This window comes from Leptopilina heterotoma, unplaced genomic scaffold, assembly GCF_015476425.1.
Source record: "Leptopilina heterotoma isolate Lh14 unplaced genomic scaffold, ASM1547642v1 Lhet_209, whole genome shotgun sequence".
NCBI lineage: Eukaryota > Metazoa > Arthropoda > Insecta > Hymenoptera > Figitidae > Leptopilina > Leptopilina heterotoma.
The window spans coordinates 1,780,232-1,802,368 of NW_025110924.1; the positions used below are offsets into that span (position 1 = coordinate 1,780,232).

A 22,137-nucleotide genomic window follows, 5' to 3' on the forward strand; every position below is an offset into this window, starting at 1 on the left:
ATACACAAGTCTTTGCGTTTTCCATATACTCCTATCCTTGTTACACTCATTACTAATTTACTAATCGCAAAACGCAGCTTTAGAACGCAACCATGTAAACACTGCCTTATTGCAGTGTTAAGTTAAGTATGGATTCAGCCTAATGATTTCATAGTTGTGACTTGTGTTTAGAATTTTTGTTGTACACCACGTTTTTTCGCTAACAATTCCCATGGTGTCAAATTATTTCTTGATAAAATAAATTTATGATAAAAAAATGATTACAAATAAAGAGGAGATTAAAGATGTAAATGATGGCGATGAAATCGATCAGGAATCTTCAAATGTGCAAAAATTGTTTCCTGGCTTTGATACTTTTGATGATTATATGAAAGTAAGTTTTTTTCTGCAATACTAAAATGTATTTCTTTGAATTTACTATTTATCTGCGTTTAAATTATTTATTAATTTATTTTCTCCATTGTAAAAGCAAACTAAGATAAATATTACAATTCTATTTATGCCCAATGAGTACAATTAGTTTTTCTAACCTATAAAATTTCATTCTTTATTTTAGGCTGGTTTCAATGTTATGAAAGAAGGGATTAAAATTACCAACAGTCTCCCGTCTGAAGATAATTTTAAATATTACTCATGTTTTCCAAGTTTCAATAATGCAAGACATTATCAAAGTGAAAGAATTTTAAAGTTGATACAAGGCATTGTTGGTTTAACAGGTGCATCAACCGATGTGAATCGACGAAGTATCGATGAGAAACTTGATCTACTGGTGGAAGCTAATGACATATTTTTGGATCGAGCTGTAAGTACAACTTGATTTTAATGATTAATTTTCTTTACCATGTCAGTCAAAATAATTATGATTGAATAATGTGAAATTTTATTGTTATAATTTGTATTTTTAGAATGTCTGCATGAATGAAGAATGTGGTATAAAGCCAAAAGCGGAAGTACAATTGATTGTAGCTCAGGCTAAAAAATCAAGTAATATTAATGGAAGTTGGAATACCGTGAACCGTGATGCAAGCACTACTTCTGGAATCAGCAATACTCAGTCTGTACGATTGTTGGGTGCGAAAAATGTCCAGAGACCACAATTAACTTTTAAGGATAAAGTTGATAATAGTTCAAAACCATGGATGCCACGGATTAAAGAGAAGCCTAATGCTTTAAAACCACTTTCTATAATTTCAAAAAGAGGGGCGGATGAACAAGTCATTGGCCATCCTTATGAGTTTGAATTGAATACATTTCAAGTGCCAAATAATCAATTGAAAGAAAATACACCAGTGAAATACAGCAGTTTAGATGAAACTCCAATGCTAATGATAGAAAAAGAGTCGGATATTGAAATTTTATTGAATGACTTGCAGAATTATGATGAAATAGCTATTGATTTAGAGCATCATTCTTACAGAAGTTTTCAAGGAATTACGTGTCTTATGCAAATATCGACACGAGATACAGATTATTTGATTGATACTTTGTCATTACGATCAGAATTACATAGACTTAATGAAGTTTTTACCAAACCAACAGTCTTGAAGGTATTTCATGGAGCTGATTTCGATATCCAGTGGCTGCAGAGGGATTTGTCTCTCTACGTGGTAAATATGTTTGACACTCATCAGGCGGCTAAGCAACTGGAACTACCATATCTGAGTTTAGCATATTTATTAAAGTCTTATTGCGGAATTGAGCCTAATAAGCACTTTCAATTGGCTGATTGGCGCATAAGGCCATTGCCCCAAGAGCTCACGAAATACGCCAGGGAAGATACGCACTATTTGTTGTACATAAAAGATATGCTACGGAACGCTTTGATACAAGTCGCAAATGGCAAGACAAATGTCTTGAAAGCAATTTATGATCGCAGCACCCAAGTTTGTAAGAAAGTCTACATAAAGCCCATTTGGACTGAGGAAACTTGTTTAAACATGTATAGAAAGAGTCAAAAAATGTTTAATAATCGCCAACTGTATGCACTCAAGGAACTTCATAAATGGAGGGATGGAACAGCAAGAGAGGAAGATGACAGTGTTAATTATGTTTTGCCCAATCACATGTTATTGAATATCGCCGAAACTCTTCCCAGGGAGATGCAAGGTATATTGGCTTGCTGCAATCCCATTCCGCCATTGGTCAGACAGAATTTACTGCGATTGCATAAAGTAATACTGAAAGCAAGAGAACAGCCGCTAATAAAACCAATTTTGGAAGACGACATCAGACAACGTATGACGCAGAGAAGTCACGTCGCTCAATCAGAGACATGGATTTATTCTCCTCACGATACACCGCAAGGTACAGAACCCAGAGCCAATTTAACCTGTCTTTTAAATACCAAATCCACAACAGAAACATTAATCTCCAAGAAGACAGAGGATCATGACATAACAGTATTTGATAATTCTTCAGATGTATGTATAACAAATATTTATTGATTTTAACAATTATACACATTAGAAAGTATTTTTTTAATTTTTTATTATAAATTTCCTTGGCTTTTAAGTAATTATTTTTACTATAATTGTGATAATTAACTTGTATTTTGAAACTTTCAATTCAAACATTATTCTAGGACGAAGAATGTGAGATATCGAAACAAACATTATCTGTCAATAAAAAATTACCTTTTGTAAGTCCCTTTGAAAGGTATAAACGTGTCATGCCTATGATTGCTGAACAAGAGGCTAAAGAAAGGGAAAAACAAGAGATTGAAAAAAATAAAGAGATTCTATCAAATAAAGAAAAAAATGAAAGCATTCAAAGAGTACAGGATCACTTTAATGAAATTGTAAAAAATAAATATTCACCAAATAATACTTGTTTAAGTCAAATGCATAACAGAAAAAGAAAAATACACACGATTAATAATGACAAAAATGAAAAAAATGTGACATATGACATTAGTGCGCAAGCTGAAGTTTTCAAAAGTAAAGTTGTTAATGAGAATATGAAAATAAAAGAAGAGACTACTGCTGAAAAATTTAATGTTCAATCAAATGTAAAGACTGTAGAAGACGACACTTTGCAATCATTAAGGTAATTATCTATATTAAATGTGGAACAATATCTTTTATTTTATTTACCTGTATTTAAATTTTAGACCGAAGAAAAAGGGCGTTAAACAAGAAACTGTAAAGATATTAAATGCCAAGGGAATGTTACCATCAAAAAATTTCAATTACAATGCTGTTGACTTTAGCAGTTTTCAAGGAGGTAGTAATATTGGTAAACAAGATAATACAGAAACAGTTTTCAAACAAAATAAGGTAAGATTTTCTCAAATAATGAGTTAATGAGTAGAGTAGTTCAAGTTAATGAGTAGAGAGCCAACTTTATAGACTAATAGTACAAGTTCTATATATTATTGTAAAATAAAGACTACATATAAAAATAATAATGATTACAATTTTTACAGGAGAAACACAAGAGAACAGGACAACGTAAAAGAAGAAAGATTTGAGTATTCACAGTGAAAATATTAGCTATTAAATCCTATATGTATTTTGTTTATTACTCAAAAAAAATTTAAAGATCTAGTTAACATGAATCATAATATAAGAGATAATTTTTACAATCTAACTTTTATTTTTATCCTCGGAACAAACAATCTGTCTTCCCAAAATATCATATTTCATTTTCTTTTTTTCATGTTCCTCGTCAGTGTCAGAACTGCAATCACTATCACTGGAATTCGCATAAAAACCTAAGCCTGGTAGTATTCCAATGCACTGCATATTTTTATTGTTGACATCAATTCCACTTTGAATGCATTTTGTAAAATTATCATCTACGCTGTTTTCATTTGAATTAGTTACAGTGGAAGTGATTTCTTCACTTTTTCTGTTAACATCAGTTTCGTCATCTAATTGTTTTTCATCTTGTACATTTTGCTTATTCTTCACTTCACTTTTTTTTACAATTCCTGATAATATTTTCAATCTTACATTTTTTGCACTAAAAATGAAATCGTATTAGAGTTTTAACAATTTACAAATTCTATTAATACTCATTAGAATATTAAACTACGTACCTTTGTGAAGAAACTTTGGCTGCCTGCTGTGGTTCTTGTAATTCCTGCATTAGTTTATGATGTAAAGTCTTCTCGTGTAAGGAAGAAACTGCAGCTTTAAAATCACGCATTTCTTTTTCTTCTTCTAAATACTTTTTGCGTTCTTCTTCAAATTTTGTCCTGTCTACTAAATCCAAAAATTCAACTTCATCGTCATCTAAACCTTTTATCATATTTTCTGAAAATATATAATAATATGAGATTAAAACTATAATATTTAAATGTAGGCTGAGACTTAAATATTTTTAGAGTAAAATAAAATCCTATATTATTTTTCTAGCATCTGTAATATTACTTACTGAATTTATGAGCTTCTTCATACTCAATATCTCGCTCATTGCGACGTTCTTGTAAACGCTCATATAAAGATTTAGAATCGTACTGTTCTTCTGGAGGAGCTGTAAAAATTAAAATCGGTAAATAAAGTTTACTATCACGAAATTCACAAAGAATTAGTTATCATGTAGCAGTTCTTGTAATTAGTAAACACGTTCACTGTAAACAGGTAATAATTTATCATCTACTTTAAAAGTTAATTGCAATTTACAAAAGAAAATGAAGAGAAATTGAAAAAGAAAACAATCAAAGAACATTTTGTTTAAATGTGTTTTACCTAATGGTTGATCTTCAGTTCGGACCTTATTCCATTCTTCCTGACGAACTTTTCGTTGTTCAGCAATTTCTGCCTCCGAAATAAAACCCGAGCTCATTTCAATTATTTGTTATTACTTTAATTAATTAAAAACAATTGACAATTAGACACTACACGTATATTAACGCTAGAGAGTCAGACAGAATTCATGTATTTGTTATGTATTTGTTATGTATTTGTTATGTGTTGAATGGTCGATCTCTCTCATATTTCCAATTTACCTTTTTTAAGGTATGGTCACACCACTGAAGATGCCACAGTTCTTTAAAGGTCTTTCTCCAATAGGATCTAAAAGCATATTAAGGCTGCATTCATATATGGACAGAAAACGTAAACTTTAAGCAAAAAATCACAAGTGCAAGAGAGAGAGAGTGCTATTTGAGATAAAAAAGAAAGAAAATAATGTTGTCCTTTGTGGTTGTGATTCGACCTTAATCATAGCTTTCACACAAAAGGGGGTGCTAGCCTCTGTACCAAAAACATAAGTTCGAATGCTCATTATGCCGAATTTACAATTTAGAAATGACCAGATACGCGAATCCTCAATAACCTAAATTGTATATTGAATGAAATTCAAAAGTAGGGAATAATCATTTGATATATTCTGCATATGGAGAATATTATTTTAAACTAATTCTTTTTTTCCACAATTTGAAATTATTGCAATTTTTATTTTTGGAATTTCCACTTTACCTACATTTTAATAGATCGAAACGTAAAATATCAGAATTGACATTTAATTGAAATATGATGGAGAATAAATATATATTCACTGAATAAAAAGATTAAATAATTATTAAATGTTTGAATTTAATAAAAACATATTGTTCAAAAGTTACAGTGCGAATTGTACAGAATATATATTAATAAGAAATATAATTTGGCAGAATGTCGATTCGATCGATTTTATATTTGCAAGAAATTCAATTTGACAGAATATCAATTTATAAGAAACACGTTTTCGTAGAACTTTAACTTGTCAGAATTGTAATTTTGTAGAATATTAATATTGGCAAATCTAATTTTGGTAGAAATCTGCTTTATCAGAATGATCACATGTTCGAATCCTCAAAAGTTAGAATTCCATTTTTACCGAAAATGGATTCCACATAAATATTTGGCGCAAATTTTAAAATTCTGATTTCTGATTGGTCGATTTTAAAATTTGCGCCAAATATTTATGTGGAATCCATTTTCGGTAAAAATGGAATTCTTACTTTTGAGGATTCGAACATGTGATCATTCTGATAAAGCAGATTTCTACCAAAATTAGATTTGCCAATATTAATATTCTACAAAATTACAATTCTGACAAGTTAAAGTTCTACGAAAACGTGTTTCTTATAAATTGATATTCTGTCAAATTGAATTTCTTGCAAATATAAAATCGATCGAATCGACATTCTGCCAAATTATATTTCTTATTAATATATATTCTGTACAATTCGCACTGTAACTTTTGAACAATATGTTTTTATTAAATTCAAACATTTAATAATTATTTAATCTTTTTATTCAGTGAATATATATTTATTCTCCATCATATTTCAATTAAATGTCAATTCTGATATTTTACGTTTCGATCTATTAAAATGTAGGTAAAGTGGAAATTCCAAAAATAAAAATTGCAATAATTTCAAATTGTGGAAAAAAAGAATTAGTTTAAAATAATATTCTCCATATGCAGAATATATCAAATGATTATTCCCTACTTTTGAATTTCATTCAATATACAATTTAGGTTATTGAGGATTCGCGTATCTGGTCATTTCTAAATTGTAAATTCGGCATAATGAGCATTCGAACTTATGTTTTTGGTACAGAGAGTAGCACCCCACACAAAAGTTGTCGGACCTTGTTCGTTAGTTAGATGATGTCAATCCTCATGTTGATTTGATGGAATATATCATGACAAGATGATTGACTTTTGTGAAGAGTTATAGTTTTTTTTATTCCAATTATGTTAATGTGTGTCGAAATATATTTTTTTGTTAGTTTATTAATCAATTAACATCTTCCATTATTCATGTTTAACTATTATTAACCTTTTTTAAAAGAAGGTTTATATCACTTATGTAAACAGTTGTTTTGTTACAATAAAAAAAAATGAGTTTTATGGTTAAAAAAACGGGAGGCAGAATGTGGCATGAGGCTCGCAAACAAGAGAAGAAAATTAGAGGAATGTTAGTAGATTATCGTAGACGAGCTGAACGTCGTCGAGATTATTATGAAAAAATTGTAAGAACATTCTTTTTTTCTCTTTGTGAATAGATAAAATAGTTTGTTGATAAGTACGAAAAAACGCAACATCATTCTAAATATTTTTGTATTTGTATTTTTAATATTTTACTTTTTTAGAAATCAGATCCTACGCAATTTCTCCAACTACATGGAAGACCTTGTAAAATTCATTTGGATGCTGCAGTTGCTACAGCTGGTGATAGTCCAGCAAATATGTATGTTTTATTTTTTTAGCTTTTATGAAAATTGGTTGGAATAATTATTAATTTGGATAAATTGATTAGGATGCCGTGGCAAGGAAATGAAGAAAATCTTATTGACCGATTTGATGTGAGAGCACATCTCGATTGGATTCCAGATGCATCTCAATCTTTAGAAGTCGACATTGCTCTTACAAGTGAAGATAGACATATTAATTATGAGCGATATCGCATAATTGTTCAAAATGAATTTTTAGGAGGTATATCGTATTAAAATATGTACAAGACTTTTCATTTCAATTTGAAACTATAACAAATTGTTTTTTTTTTCTAGTTACTGAAGAAAAATTTTTACATCAAATACATCTGGAGGAGCAATTTGGTTCTTCAACGAAACCAGATTCCGTGAAAGATAAAAAACGTTCTAGTAATAATGCTGCAATTGGTTACAATTATGAAACGGATGAACCTATTTTAGAGCCTTCTAAAGTATCTGAATCAATTGCAAGTGATGATAAACAAGACGATGAGGACAGTGACATTGATTTAGGTTAATTTTAAATATTTTCTTGAGATTTTCACAATTGTGTTAAGAGCATTAAATAATTTTTTGTTTTTGTTTTTAGACATTTGCGTCGATGTATCACAAATAGAACCTTCACAAGCTCATGAAATGAATCAAGTCGCACAAAAATATGGACTTTTGGGTGCTGATTACTTCAGTTTTTTAACACAAGATTTCGAAGAAGCAGAAACGCTGAGGCAAGCCCGTAAACAGGAGGAAGAAAAGGCCATGTATTCTGTAAGTACTTTGTACTTTTATTTTTAGATTTGTTTTTAGATGCATAAAATAAGGTTGTGTTCTTTTAACAGGGTAGAAGATCGAGAAGAGAGAGACGAGCGTTTAGGGAGAAAAAAATGATAGGTCGTGTTATGAGTCCGCCTAGGTAAGTTGAACAGAATTTCAAATCAATTTCTTGTGAATAGTGATTATTTAAAAAATATATTTCAGTTATGCTGCGCGAGAGAGTCCAGAGTATAATCCATATCGGAAGTCATCTTCCAAATCTCGATCACGTTCAACATCACCAGTAAACACTGGTCAAATCACCTACATCACAAGCTTCGGCGATGAGGAAGAAGCGCACACCAGCACTTCCCACAATACTTGTTTCAATTCCAAGCGTATCAATTATTCAATTCTAAAAAAAAGAAGATCAGAAAGTCCAGCATTTACTGAAAGAATGATAAATAGAAGGACCTCGAGATCAAGAAGTAATTCCCGATCAAGATCTTATAACTACTACAAGTTTTATGACAGGAAACGAAACTCCTCACGAACTAGGTAATTTATTTATTTACTTATTGCAAGAATGAAAAATGAATAGCTAATAAAAATATTTCTTCTTAATTCAAGGAATAGACCAACAAATTCAAGATCGGATAAATATTCTCGCTCTAGAAGCTATTCAAGGTGGTCACGTTCTCGTTCACGATGCAGAAATAGATTCAGCAAAAGTAGATCACGTTCAAAGTCCCGATCAATATCAAGTTCCACACGCAAAACACGATCACGTTCACGTCAAAGGAGATCGAGATCATCTAATTCCATCACATCGAAGGGATCGCACTCGCAACCGACTTTTAAAAACAGATCTCGCTCAAGATCAAAGTCCAATTTAAAGTCCCACAATAGAAGTCGATCTCGAGATAGTTTTCGTCGAAAACAATATTCCGAGTCTAGATCCAGATCCAGATCGCGATCGAGATCACGATCAAGATCAAGATCAATGTCAAGGTCGAGATCCAGAAGTAAATCACGATCTAGGTCTAGAAGCCATTCTTGTAATCGATCGAGGAGTATTGAAAGCAAAGTTCCAGCCTTACCAAGGTTATTTAAACTATTTTTCAAATAAATTTTACAAATAATTTTTTCAAATAACTTTTTCAAATAATACATAGATTTTATGAAAATATATTTACTTTACATTTACTTTACAATAATAGGTATTATGGTCGTCGTGGAAAATCTTCTAGTCTTGAATTAGATCTTTCTGGAAATGAAGAGAAATTATCCTCAGTGACTAAAAGTTCATCTATTAATACAAGCATGTAATTATTTTTTTATTTTCCTAATTTCTTTTTTTTTGTTTGAAAATATAAATTAACATGAGTTTTTATTTTCTAGGATCAAACCAAAGGCAGGGTTAAGTACAAATTCTGGTGGCGGACACAAAGTCAGTAAGAACCGTAACGTTTTATTAGTCTTTTAATTACATTTTTGCATTTTTTAATCATATTCTATTGATTTCTCTCAATGCTGCTTCAGATTTGAACTTGTAATCTATCTATAAAACGTGGAAGCCAGTTGGTATAATATTTCAAGTTGAAAGGAATTTTCCTTGATATTCGAACAGTTGCTAGAAAAATATTTAACGTATAGCATTCAGATGCGCAATTGTTTGTGCGCTAATGAAATTTTTAAATATTCTTTTGGGAATTCGCAACAACTGATTCGAAACGTAAGGAAAGTTGCAGTTTCAGAAATGTATAAACTGTCCGACATTTTTGATGGCCAGATTCTAAGCCAACTCTAGAATACCTACCGTTAACTGTTTGCCAACCAGTTAAACTAATAAGTTTGTGTTTTTATTTCGAAAAGCATATTATTGCTGAATCAACTTTACACCTACTCAATTCTCTCTCTCTCTCTCTCTGAAATAGGTTTCTTTTTTTATTCCTCTGTTTACCATGAAAAGCAACATTTGTGACGCGATCTGAGGGAAGGGACCTTAGCAAATCACTTTAAGGTTATGTTAGTGTTAAATTTTTCTTGATTAAAAGTTTTTTCTTTACTTTTTTCAAACTAAAATCAGTGTTTATTAAATATTTTGGTTGTAATGAAGATTTAAACATCAATGATTTTTATTTACAGTTGATCCTTTTTTTGTATTTTCATTTCAAAAATTACAAACATAACCTATAATGTTTTGCTTCTAAGGCCCCTTTCTTCAGATCGCGTCACAATTTTGATTTATAGAAAAGGTTGAAAAATTTATATTCATCAAGATGATGAATTAACTTGTCTTTAAATAAAGTAAATCTATACAAGACGTAATGAGTGATGATTTTAAAATACACTTTTTAAACGCTTGTTTTATTCAAATATGATTAATAAAAAATAAATGGGGTGTGGCATATGAAAGAAAAATATTTTTTTTACTGAATAAAAAATTACAATTTTTTAAATCAATGTAAATTAATTTGATGTAGAATATTATAATGATAAAAATTTCTATTTCAGATGGTAAAAATAACTCCTCAAGAACGCCTTAAGAAGAAAATGCAAGTTTTATTAAATAGACAATGTAGGCATTAAACTTATACTTATCTTTCTAATTTTAATAATAATTAATAGTAATAATAATGAATGCACATTTACATACCTTAATTACATGATAATTGTTATTTCACAGATAAAGCTGACAAGAAGGCTGAACAATTAAGAATTGAAAAGATGGAGCAACAGAGACAGGATCGAGAAGATGAGATTCGTGAAATGTCACTCAAACTTCGTCGGAAGTGAGTATAGAAAAAAAGCAGGAATCTTTGAAATTTGATAAAAATTGGGTAATTAAATAACTCGTTAATATCCTAAACGATTTTTCAGACAACGAGAAAGACGACATCGCTACGAAGGCGGACATACATCAGATTCCAATTCTTCAGGCTCAACATCACCTAGTCCAGGACGTAGTCCTCGAAATAAGCTCTCAAGTCGAGATCGAAGAAATCGTGATAATAAAGAAAGTGAATTTGAGGCAGACAAAGATAAACAGAGAGATAGAGAAGATAGAGATAAAAATAGGCAAAACTATCGTAGACGACACAAAAGCAGTCGGTGAGCAAAATGTTGTAATAAAAATATTGCATAAAAGAAATTCACACAATTATTCAATAGAAATAATTAACATACACAGAAATATGTTTAGTAAAAGTGCACTTTGAAGGGGCAAATTTTTTTCATTGATACGATTTAAATAGAATTCAATTGTGACTAATTAATGAAATCAGAACGAAAGCGAGTGAATTAATTTTTAAGAGAGAAGTGTTTAAATATTTTCGGTATAAAGTTAAATTTCCGGCACAAATTATTTTATTCCTATAATCTTGATTATTACAGAAGTTTAGTCGATTACTGACCAAGCTGGGGGACTGTTTCGAAATCTTCCAAAAGTGAATTAAAGTGAAAAAGACTTTGTTAAAAAAATTTTGTTAAAATCATCGTTGAATTTTTATGTATTATACGTCAATTACTACTATCTAGTATGTTAATGAAATAAAAAATTTCCGATATGTTCTGTGTCAAAAAAAGAATTTAATTTTGCCAACAAATATTAAAAGTTATTATCAAAAAATCTAAAATGTTAAGATAATTTTATATAACATAATTCCATTCACATATTAGATACTATAAAAATTTAAAAAACTACATAAACTATCTGTGATCACAATTTATATTATTTAAATTATAAATCTTCCTTTGTATGAAATGAGACTATAAAATAAATGCACTAAGCTATTAAGATTCTAGGAAATATAAATAATTAAAATATATTGTGCAAAGCTTAATTACAGTGAAAAATTTAGTTTAATAATGCAATTTGTAAAATTTCGTGTTAAATAAAAAAATATTAATTAAGGAAATATATTAATTAATTAAGAAATCAATATTTGTTTTTTAATTATTATTCAAAAATGCATTGATCAATGTGTAATAACATTGCGTTTACTAAATCTCCCTTTTTTATCTGCATTATTTCCTCAGTTCTACTAGGAAGCAATAGCAGAGCATTTGCATTTCTGCAATTCAATAATCTACTGCTAGTTTGATTCCCAGTAGTATAAGCTTGTGGATGAGGATCAGAATCATCCCACTGTAAAATAGCTCTCATAAATTCTGGTCTAACATCTAATTCATGAGAGAATGTTATCTGTAAATTTTTAATTAAATAATAACATTTGAAATGAGTCTTGTAAATCTTGTAATAAAAATAAATAAATTTGTTTTCTTACTTTTGACTTGATAATTATAGGCTTCGATTTAATTCCATTTAATCGATTAATTATCGGTTGTAAAAATAGATAAGCAGTAACAACTGCAGAGACAGGATTACCAGGTAAACATAAAATATACTTTTTCTTTCCCTGAAAATTACACGTTGCAAAAGTCATTGGTTTTCCAGGCTTCATATTTAGACGTCCTAATGGAGAAAAAAAATGTTAATGAATTTTAAATGAATTTTGTAAATAAATTTCATTTATTGATTAAAAATGAATATTTACCAAAATGCACAAGTGCATGAAACTTTTTTTCAAGAATTGGTTTTAAGAAGTCTTTATCTCCCATTGAGACTGAACCACTGGTCACCAAAACGTCAACTTCATTTAATGCTTTTTCAAGAGCACGTATTGTTTCTAGTTCACTAGAATAAATAGAAAAAAAAATATTATTTAACGATCATAAAATAAAAGTACATTTTATAAAAATAATTACTCCTAGGAAAGAAAATGAAATAATTTACTCATCGATAACAATTCCGAAATCAATTGGAACACATGTAAAATTCTTCAACATAGACATCAGAGTAATTTTATTACTATCATAAATATGACCTGGTTTTAGCGATTCTCCTGCAGCTTGCAATTCACTTCCAGTAGATAGTACTCCTACTAATGGGAGTTTTGACACCTTCACTTGCAAACAACCGCAAGAAATTAACAATCCCATTTCAACTTCGCAAATTTTTGTATTTGCATTTAAAACTAAGGCTCCTTCCTTTAAATCACTACCGACGGGCCTTAAAATAAAAAAACGTATATCAAAATGTTTAATATAACGCAGATAGTTGATATTTTATGAAAACTGAAGCTAACCTGATATCTTGTCCACTTTTTGGTTCAACGAGAATTTCAATTTCCATTTCTTTACCATCAGAATTGTATTTCTTTACTATCGTATCCTCTACTTGCACTACAGCTGTCGCATCTAAGAAGAAATTTTATTATTTTAAATATAAGGTATAAAATATTGTTCACTCTTTAAATAAATTTCGTTTTTAAATTAATAATTCATTTCTTACTATTTGGTACAGATGCTCCAGTATTAACCCATACACAAGTTCCAGATTTCAAATGCAAAAGGTTTGGCTGAAAATTATAATTTTATAAGCAACTTAAACGTGATTTAAAGATGTTTTTCTCTAAATTATCAACAAAGAATTGGATAAAATTTATAATTATATTTACAGTAGAGCCAGCGTCTAATCTTCCTATAATCTCACGCCGTCCTTTACCATCAGTGTCCAATACCGCATAACCGTCTTTGACTGAAGCCCTGAATGGCGGTAAATTGACGGCAGAATAAACATTTTCGCGTAATATTCTACCAAATGCATTACAAGCATTGATTATTTCAACTTCACCAATGATTGTATTTTCTTCGATTAATTTAAATGCACTTTCAACAGGTACCATCGGATAAGGCGATTGTCTTAATCTTCTTTCTCCCTCTTCTGTTTGCTAAAAGAAAATTCGAAAACGAAAGAAAATAGAAAAAAAATGGTTTAATCAATTATGTTTAAATTAAAAAAAATTTATATTTACTGAATTTAGAATCTCTTTTTTATGAGAACAAGTATGTTGTGTACTTTGAATCATTTTGTGTACTTGAGAGACTTCGGAACTAATGTTTAAAATTAAATCTACTGCATGAGGTATTGATATCGCAATTGCTTCCAAACATTCGACAACAGCTTTCGGTGATCCAGGCATATTGATAATAAGTGTTTTGTTTCGAATTCCACTAGTAAGTCTAAAATAGAGTAATAGACAATTATTCTTAATAAATACAATTTCTTTATATGCTAAAAACATTACTTTATTAGAAATAGAATAAAATTTCTAATACCTTGAAAGCATAGCCATGTGCGTGACTTTCAAACTGGCATTTAACATTGCCAGTGAAATCCCTGGAGTTTCTTTTTCAATAACATTTTTCGTTGCCTCTGGAGTTACGTCGCGATCTGAAAAACCTGTACCTCCAGTTGTTAAAATTACATGTACGTTCGGGAGTGATGCCCATGTTTTTAATACATCCTGTATAATTCATAAACAATCATTACAATTGAAAAAAGAATTTAAGAAAGCATTTGACTTTTTGATTTTTTACAAACATTTGATTTTTCCATACTTCTATTTTCTCTCTATCATCAGGAACAATTGCTTTATAGGAAACATGACCTTTAAGTATTTGGCCAGTTTTTGTTTCTGCATTAGTTACCAGTCGAACTAAAGTTGGTCCGCTTTCATCTTTTGTCTGATCGGCATAGCAAGTATCACTTACTGAAATAAATGAAAAATAATTAAATACATTTTATATTTATAAAGCATGAGATTTTTTAAATTAAATAATACGAATAAGGTTATACATATTTTTTAAAAATTTCCCATGTTTATTAGCATACTTTAGAGTATTATGAATTATGAAATATAAATAGTACATAACAATAAGTAACTGAAACAATATAAATTTTTTAATTTAATTATTCTCATTATTCTCACCAGTTAAAATTGCAAATTTTATTAAACCCATTTTATATGTTTTAATACAGGTTTTTTAGATTTTATACGTGATCTTGTGTTCTATTAAGGCTAATTCCACAATAGACAAATATGAACGCGTAAAACTGAAAGCAGAAATTCGTAAGAGTGAGAGATACAGTGATATCAGCTTATCTCTCTTGGACTCATGAATTTCTGTTGACATGGGACCCCACCCTAAGGGACTGTCACTTGCAACCAACGTCCAACTTCAATCTAATTATTTTCAGTTTCCCTGGTTTCGCTAGAGAGAAAGTATTTAATATACTCGTGATATTTAGATCTTTTGAAAAATTATTCACATTTTTTAAATAAAAAATGGCTTTACACGTTCCAAAAGCGCCTGGTATGGCACAAATGTTGAAAGATGGTGCTAGAGTGAGTATTGTTTAAATTTACGATTTATTAAATGAAACATTATTTTCATCAAGAGTTAGGTTATATAGTTCAAGACGCGCGACCATGCCTCTTCGAACATTTCCATATAAGGGCATAATTGAAAAAAGTTAACAAATTATCATATTTACTAATTTTACTAATTGTTCATGTGTATATAAAAAATTTATTGATATATTTAAAAGCGAATTATCGCTTGAAATTAAATTAAAAGTTGCAATAATTTCGATTTATGAAACAAAAGAATGTTTTATATTTTATTTAGTATTTCACCGGACTGGAAGAAGCAATCTATAGAAATATAAATGCTTGCAAACAATTCGCTCAATCTGTACGTACTGCCTATGGACCAAATGGAATGAATAAGATGATTATAAATCATATTGAAAAACTAATTGTCACGAGTGATGCGGCTACAATTATAAAGGAATTAGAAGTTGAACACCCGGCTGCAAAACTTATGGTACTTGCCTCTGAAATGCAGGAAGCTGAGGTTGGAGATGGTACAAATTTCGTCGTTATCTTTGCTGGTGCACTTCTCGAAGCTGCTGAAGATCTCCTACGATTGGTACGTTTGAAAAAAGAAATTTTGTTTAGAATTTTAAAATAATAAGTTTCTCTATTTTAAAGGGTATCACAACATCTGAAATAGTTGAAGGCTATGAGACGGCACTTGAAAAATCTCTTGAAATTCTCCTCCAGCAAGTTGTTTTTGAAGTGAAAGATCTTCGTGACATGGATCAAATTAAAGGGGGAATTAAAACCTCTGTTATGAGCAAACAATACGGACGAGAAGAATTTCTTACTTCGCTTATTTCACAAGCCTGCGTTTCCATTCTAACAGGAAATTCTCACTTTAATGTGGATAATGTTAGAGTTTGCAAAATTATTGGTTGTGGAATTCAGTCTTCACAGATTGTTCAAGGAATGGTTTTCAAGCGTCAAGTTGAGGGTGATGTTTCGAAAAAGACGAATTGCAAAATTGTTGTTTACACTTGTCCGGTTGATATTACTCCCACTGAAACAAAAGGAACTGTTTTGATTAAATCAGCTGATGAACTTTTAAATTTCTCACGGGGAGAGGAGTCAATGCTCGAGGCTCAGATTAAATCGATTGCAGACTCTGGAGCTGAAGTAATTGTTTCAGGAGGAAAAGTTGGCGATATGGCTCTACATTACATCAACAAGTACAATTTGATGGCTGTACGACTTCCAAGTAAATTTGACGTAAGGAGACTTTGCAAAGCTGTCAACGCCACAGGGCTTACAAAATTGGTGAGTGTATTAATTCGATTGATTCCCATTAATTCACAGGGGAATGAGTGGATTTTAATTTGCCTTCTCTTTTAGACGCCACCCACTTCAGAAGAGTTGGGATTTGCAAGCAGTGTTCACATTGATGAATTGGGCGATACAGCCGTTGTCGTTTTCAGCGTGGAAGGAAAAGACAGTCGTATTAGCACTGTGGTGGTTCGTGGATCCACTGAAAACTATATGGACGACATTGAACGGGCTATTGACGATGGGGTCAATACTTACAAGGGAATGACCCGAGACGGACGTTTCGTGCCAGGTGGAGGAGCCACCGAAGTTGAATTAGCATTTCAAATAGCCGAATTTGCGAATACTTTACCTGGTCTTGACCAGTACGCTGTGCGTAAGTTTGCTTCGGCTTTGGAAGTTTTTCCCAAGATTTTGGCTGAAAACAACGGCAGCCAACCGTCAGAACTTCTTTCGAAACTTTACGCATCTCACAAGGAGGGAAATAAAACTTATGGTTTTGACAGCAGTGTATGTATTTGAAAAAAAAGACTTTTAATAATACTTAGCATAAAACAATTGACTGGAAATTTAATTTACAATTTCAGGAAGGAACCGGAGAAATGGTTGATTCCGTGAAAGCAGGAATTTTAGATTTGTACTTGACAAAGCAGTGGGCTCTAAAGTATGCTGTAAATGCAGCCTGTACAATTCTCAAAGTGGATCAAATTATAATGGCAAAACGAGCAGGAGGACCGAAACCGAGAAGTGGTGGAGGTCACAACAGTGATGACGAGTAAAAGTGATCCACAAAAAACTTTAATTCCTAATCGTTTAGTTTATATTTTTTATTCGTAATGTTTAAGATCATTAATTTAAAATTTCTTCTGAAACCAGTTTGTCATTTAACTTTTTTTTATAATGAAATTCAGCACTGCTTCCCATTTAATTAAATAATCTTGCGAAATTTAAATCACTAATATTAATTCAAATAAAAAACTATGCAAGTACAATTTTATAGAATAAATCATTTTTAAAAACTACCAGAGTGACATTTCTTTTTTAAAAACTTATTTTTTATGAAAAGAATGAAAAGAAACAGAATGAAAAGGAGTTGAATAAAATAGGTATCAATACAAGTAATAAAGAAATAATTTCTTTTCTAATAAAAATTATATTTAATTATGATATAAAATTGGTAAAAGTATTTTTTTTTTTGAAATATAATATTAAGGTTCCATCTTTGTTGTGAGTAATTCCTGAGGCAAATGACCAGCATCTCCAAGGCATTTTAGAGAAACCTTTCCTGTTGGACCAATTGCTAACCACGTAATACTGGCGTGTTTTAGAGAAATGCGTAACCAAGCTTCTGGGGGAAATTGTAATGCTCTGAAAAAAATTGACTCATTATTATTCATCTTCTTAATTCTTAATTCATAATGAACAAATAAGATACAAACCTGCAAACAAAATATCTAATGACGTTGGCATGACAAACAATAACTGTATAAGAGTCATTAATTTGATTTTCATGTGCTCTATAAAAATACTTCCTAAACGCTGATTCTATTCGAGGACCATCTTGAAAAATCTGTAACGAATTTAAATTCTGAATCAATACCAGAGAATAATGTGTATATTATTTTTAAGCAACTTAAATTTTGATCTTACAGATACTTCAGGTCTCCAAGAACTTAATGGAGGCTCTGGTGGGATTGGATAACCTTCCACAAGCATACTATCATTCTCAGTTTTCACATTTGGAAGAGATTGTTCAATTAAAAACGAAGTTTCCTGTGCTCTTGTCATTGTTGATTTTACGATTAAATTGTAAGGCAAACCCAATTCAACCAAACGTTTGCCTGTCAATTCGGCTTGTTTTCTACCTTTAAAGACAAATACAATACCCAAGTTATTATAGTGAAATAAATGTAATCAAGTTACATTCTGACTTTAGAGAAACAGTACTCACCAAGTTTGGTAAGAATTTTTTCTTCATCTGTGTTCCCATAAAGATTATATTGACCATGCCTAATGAGTATGAGATGTCGAACAGCTCTTGATTTTTTCGCTTCACATTTTCTATTGTATTCGTTTTCATCTTCTGGCGTTTTTAATTTTGTAGGCTTTACTAAACTTTTTGGATCTCTTCTAAAAAGATATTTGTGTAAAAATTAAAATCACAAAAATAGAAACTTACTTAATATGTAAAATAATTTCCTCAAAATTTAATCATTTAAAAACTTATAGTAATTTTTTTCTCAATGCACAATAAATTATCACAATATTTAATAAACAGTACAGCAATTATGTATAATAATTTAAAAACAATTGAAAATTTATTTACCTATCCCAATTATGATCCCAATTTACAGGAGCGTAATTTTTTGAGAATGAATTATTTACAACAATAGAACTTTTGTGGGATTTATTATTTACTTTTTCCGTATCTAATGCATAATAAACAAATGCGAAACCACTTAAAACACCAATACTAGATAAGGCATATTTTTGTAAACGAGACAATATACTCATACTGTGTTAAAAAAATAATAAATTCTTCAAATGAATTAAAAGCAAAATTCGGTGATATGCAATTTTTAATGTATTTTTAGATAGAATAGAATGAATAGAATCTTTCTGTCCCTACAAGCCGGTTGTAGTTGTAGGTTAGCTTTCTGTTTACAGATGAAAGATGTGACCGTTCCTTTAATTAAAGCTTTTTATTGTAAACTGCACCTTAAAATGTGCAAGAAAGGAGTGATTGAACTCACCTTAAGTACATGCAGTTTAGCTGGGCACGTGGACACAATGTGCATTCTCCTTTAAGGCCAACGCAGAATAGATCTGTAACCGGAACCGCAATCGTAACCGTAAGCGTAAGAATGAGTTAGAGAAGGATAAACAATATACCTATCCTTCTTTAACTCATTCTTACGGTTACGCTTACGATTGCGGTTCCGGTTACAGATCTATTCTGCGTTGGCCTTTAAGGAGTATTCAGCCAGAAGCAATAAGAGTAAGGGAGAAGGTGTAATAAATTTGAATATCCTTACTCTCTTACTCTTGTACGTTACCATGGCAACCTGCAGGCAGACAGACAGGCTGCAGAGGTCTGAACGCTCCATTATCATCTCGTCTCGTGGTTGTGACAGAAGAGCATAGAGGTAATATAAATAGAGTGGGGATGGTTTGCATGTATGCGTCCGCTTGATAGAAAGAGAAAGAAGATTTAGCACCAGTAGGTGTCTCTCTTGCGCTGGAGCTCATTGAAGGACAGATACTGGTGTTAAATCTTCTTTCTCCCTCCAACCCATTCTGTTTATGGCAGGACACTTCCCCCACACGCTGCCGCCTATACCTTCCCCACTCTATTTATAATATCTCTATGCAGAAGAGACAACAAAAATATTTATGTTGCAAACGTTGTAAATTTGAATTATTTTTAGAATGGAGCTGTTACCACTTCTAGAAGGAGCAAAATTTATTATTATAGACGAAGGTAAAAAACAATAAAAACATATTGAACGTAAATTAAATATTTAAAAAATTTCCTTCACTTTTTAGGTTTTGAGGTGCCTTTTGCCGAAACTTTAATTACAGGATGGTTAAAAATGTGGGAAAAGCGAAAACCTGACTGTAAAATTAATATAATTTCATTTTCAAATCCAAAATATCTCTATGTTCAGCATTTTAATTCATTAACAGTGAACAATGTAAATGTAATTGATTTTTATTCTACAACATCGCAGGATGAAACAGATTCTTTTACGGAAAAGCTAAATGAATATTTTGAAACTGATATAATATTTGATACAGTTATTATAAACTGTTTGAGTACTCTCAGTTTATCTGTTGGACTTGAAAAAGCAGTGTTGTTTATTGAAAAAATGAAAGAAAAATCAAAACAAGTAATTGGCATTTATCGCAGAGATTTTGGTAAAGTTAATTTACCAAATATAGAAACTATGGTAACAACTTATGTGAAATTAGATGGACACTTGAAAGCAACTCAGATTAATGATTTTATTTATGAGGGAAATTATACGCACAGAAAACTCGGTGGAAGTGTCATACGTCAAACTGAATTAGTAACTCAAAATGTTAAGACATATGAAATAAAATCGACTAAAATTTTAAAAGATTCAGTGGAAAAATTAAGGAAAACTGCACCAGAAAAGCCGAAAGAAGTAAAAGCATCTTTTCGAATAGAAATGAATGATCAGGAAATGTCGCAGAAAAATGATACTCCCTTACCTTATATAGAGGTGAAAAATCAAAATAAATCAACTATTTTCTATCAGCTTGAAGACTTTGATGATGATGAGGGTGACGATCTTGATGATGATTTAGAAATTTAAAAGTATTCAACAAAATGAATATATATATTTTTTTAATTTGTTACATTCGTCTATTAGAAAAATAAATTAATGATAATGGAATTAGCCCTAACGCAATAAAACAATTAAATCAAATGTAATTAATGTTCATACATTTATCACTTTCCTTTGTTTATTTACATGGTACATATTTTCTTAAATTAAACAGTCGTTAAGTCAGATCTTTAAAAAATTTTCCTTTTCAAGTCTCAAAATAGATTAATTGTAACATTTAAAGATAATTTATAACATTCACTCATTATGTACAGGTATAAAATATTTATCCTTACTTTTTGATTTATAATCCTAAAACATAGTTATGATGAAACTAAACTTTCCTTTTTTAAGTGTATACAGATGTACAGTTTGTAAATTTTATTAAATATTTGACATTAAAGTCATTAAATTGGTTATTAATTATTATTTGCGAATTTGATAAATCAAATTTGTACTTTAGAATTAATATAACTTAAGGAAAAGTAAGGAACAAGTATTTTGAATTTCTCTCTAAAAACAAAGATTGACTATTTTTCCATCAAATAAATCGGCATATTCACTATTATATTATTTAAATATCTGTCCGAACAAAAAAGTTAAATTATTCATTATATGTAATTAATATTACGAAATTATAAATTGAGAAATCTTTTTACTTAAATTATGTCTAACTTTGGAAATGTTGTATAAAATCAAATTAGTCTTGATTTTTTAACAGAATCGAGACATCTTTTTGTCCAAAAGAAAAAATCACTAAATACGCAGTGTTTTTTAGTTACATACACATCTTAAATGAGCTGTTTCATGAAAATTGGTACTTAAAAATAAAGAACTAGATACATGAGAATCTCTCTCTTATAATTAAAGAGACCCTCAAATTTGTCACTGTCAAATTTATTTGAATTTACCATATAATTATAAATTATAAATTAGTGCCCCTAGTAGTAGATATTATAGAATATTTAAAAATCAGGCAAATTCAGAATATTTAAAATTTAAAACCTATATCTTCAGGGACACATATTCTTTAACTTTAGAACCTTACAAGGATTCAAATCACGAATAGAAGAATTTAGAAGAAGAAAATAGATATGGAAGAATTGCATAATATAAAGCACTATTTTAAACTATTTTAAACATTTCACTAAAAAGACAAGTATAAAATACTTTTTAAAAAAATTAAATTAATAATTTTAAAAATAAAAAGGAAAAAAAAGTTTAAAATAAAGTGCTTCATACGAGCCTTACAACTTTAATATTTCTTGAAATAAA

General features: G+C 30.2%; 7 protein-coding genes across 9 annotated transcripts; 4 read left to right on the forward strand and 3 right to left on the reverse strand.

Moving 5' to 3' along the window:
• Positions 1-140: 140 nt before the first annotated feature.
• On the forward strand, positions 141-3,583 carry LOC122501353 (exosome component 10). The gene is made up of 6 exons (XM_043610741.1): positions 141-373; positions 557-802; positions 906-2,420; positions 2,582-3,045; positions 3,110-3,275; positions 3,425-3,583. The coding sequence occupies exons 1-6, from the start codon at positions 257-259 to the stop codon at positions 3,467-3,469; spliced, it is 2,553 nt and encodes an 850-aa protein (XP_043466676.1). The 5' UTR covers positions 141-256; the 3' UTR covers positions 3,470-3,583.
• LOC122501355 (PSME3-interacting protein) lies at positions 3,500-4,943 on the reverse strand. The gene is made up of 4 exons (XM_043610743.1): positions 4,692-4,943; positions 4,378-4,476; positions 4,040-4,256; positions 3,500-3,963 (listed from the first exon to the last, which is right to left on the reverse strand). The coding sequence occupies exons 1-4, from the start codon at positions 4,786-4,788 to the stop codon at positions 3,585-3,587; spliced, it is 792 nt and encodes a 263-aa protein (XP_043466678.1). The 5' UTR covers positions 4,789-4,943; the 3' UTR covers positions 3,500-3,584.
• Positions 4,944-6,615: 1,672 nt separating this feature from the next.
• On the forward strand, positions 6,616-11,757 carry LOC122501356 (CLK4-associating serine/arginine rich protein-like). Of its 2 annotated transcripts, XM_043610744.1 has the most exons (14): positions 6,621-6,968; positions 7,089-7,186; positions 7,256-7,431; positions 7,506-7,721; positions 7,798-7,973; positions 8,045-8,118; positions 8,184-8,516; positions 8,589-9,062; positions 9,179-9,283; positions 9,360-9,408; positions 10,476-10,539; positions 10,648-10,753; positions 10,842-11,072; positions 11,355-11,757. In XM_043610744.1, exons 1-14 carry the CDS (start codon positions 6,837-6,839, stop codon positions 11,371-11,373), a joined length of 2,253 nt encoding a protein of 750 aa, XP_043466679.1. In that variant the 5' UTR covers positions 6,621-6,836; the 3' UTR covers positions 11,374-11,757. The 2 variants fall into 2 exon arrangements, with proteins under 2 accessions (XP_043466680.1, XP_043466679.1); XM_043610745.1 differs by lacking the exons at positions 10,842-11,072; positions 11,355-11,757 and having other exon boundaries at positions 6,616-6,968; positions 9,360-9,412.
• A 133-nt stretch (positions 11,758-11,890) lies between these two features.
• On the reverse strand, positions 11,891-14,938 carry LOC122501357 (gephyrin). Of its 2 annotated transcripts, XM_043610746.1 has the most exons (11): positions 14,795-14,938; positions 14,424-14,575; positions 14,142-14,329; positions 13,838-14,045; positions 13,481-13,753; positions 13,315-13,381; positions 13,109-13,220; positions 12,757-13,032; positions 12,518-12,657; positions 12,248-12,435; positions 11,891-12,165 (listed from the first exon to the last, which is right to left on the reverse strand). In XM_043610746.1, exons 1-11 carry the CDS (start codon positions 14,823-14,825, stop codon positions 11,920-11,922), a joined length of 1,881 nt encoding a protein of 626 aa, XP_043466681.1. In that variant the 5' UTR covers positions 14,826-14,938; the 3' UTR covers positions 11,891-11,919. The 2 variants fall into 2 exon arrangements, with proteins under 2 accessions (XP_043466681.1, XP_043466682.1); XM_043610747.1 differs by lacking the exon at positions 14,795-14,938 and having other exon boundaries at positions 14,407-14,548.
• A 111-nt stretch (positions 14,939-15,049) lies between these two features.
• On the forward strand, positions 15,050-17,518 carry LOC122501359 (T-complex protein 1 subunit theta). The gene is made up of 5 exons (XM_043610748.1): positions 15,050-15,211; positions 15,495-15,797; positions 15,860-16,504; positions 16,580-17,020; positions 17,098-17,518. Exons 1-5 carry the CDS (start codon positions 15,152-15,154, stop codon positions 17,287-17,289), a joined length of 1,641 nt encoding a protein of 546 aa, XP_043466683.1. The 5' UTR covers positions 15,050-15,151; the 3' UTR covers positions 17,290-17,518.
• Positions 17,519-17,643: 125 nt separating this feature from the next.
• On the reverse strand, positions 17,644-19,179 carry LOC122501360 (serine/threonine-protein phosphatase Pgam5, mitochondrial-like). Its single transcript, XM_043610749.1, has 5 exons — positions 18,837-19,179; positions 18,462-18,640; positions 18,161-18,375; positions 17,950-18,080; positions 17,644-17,878 (listed from the first exon to the last, which is right to left on the reverse strand). Exons 1-5 carry the CDS (start codon positions 19,022-19,024, stop codon positions 17,719-17,721), a joined length of 873 nt encoding a protein of 290 aa, XP_043466684.1. The 5' UTR covers positions 19,025-19,179; the 3' UTR covers positions 17,644-17,718.
• A 417-nt stretch (positions 19,180-19,596) lies between these two features.
• Positions 19,597-20,969, forward strand: LOC122501363. The gene is made up of 3 exons (XM_043610755.1): positions 19,597-19,641; positions 19,881-19,991; positions 20,057-20,969. Exons 2-3 carry the CDS (start codon positions 19,940-19,942, stop codon positions 20,848-20,850), a joined length of 846 nt encoding a protein of 281 aa, XP_043466690.1. The 5' UTR covers positions 19,597-19,641; positions 19,881-19,939; the 3' UTR covers positions 20,851-20,969.
• The last annotated feature ends 1,168 nt before the right edge of the window (positions 20,970-22,137 follow it).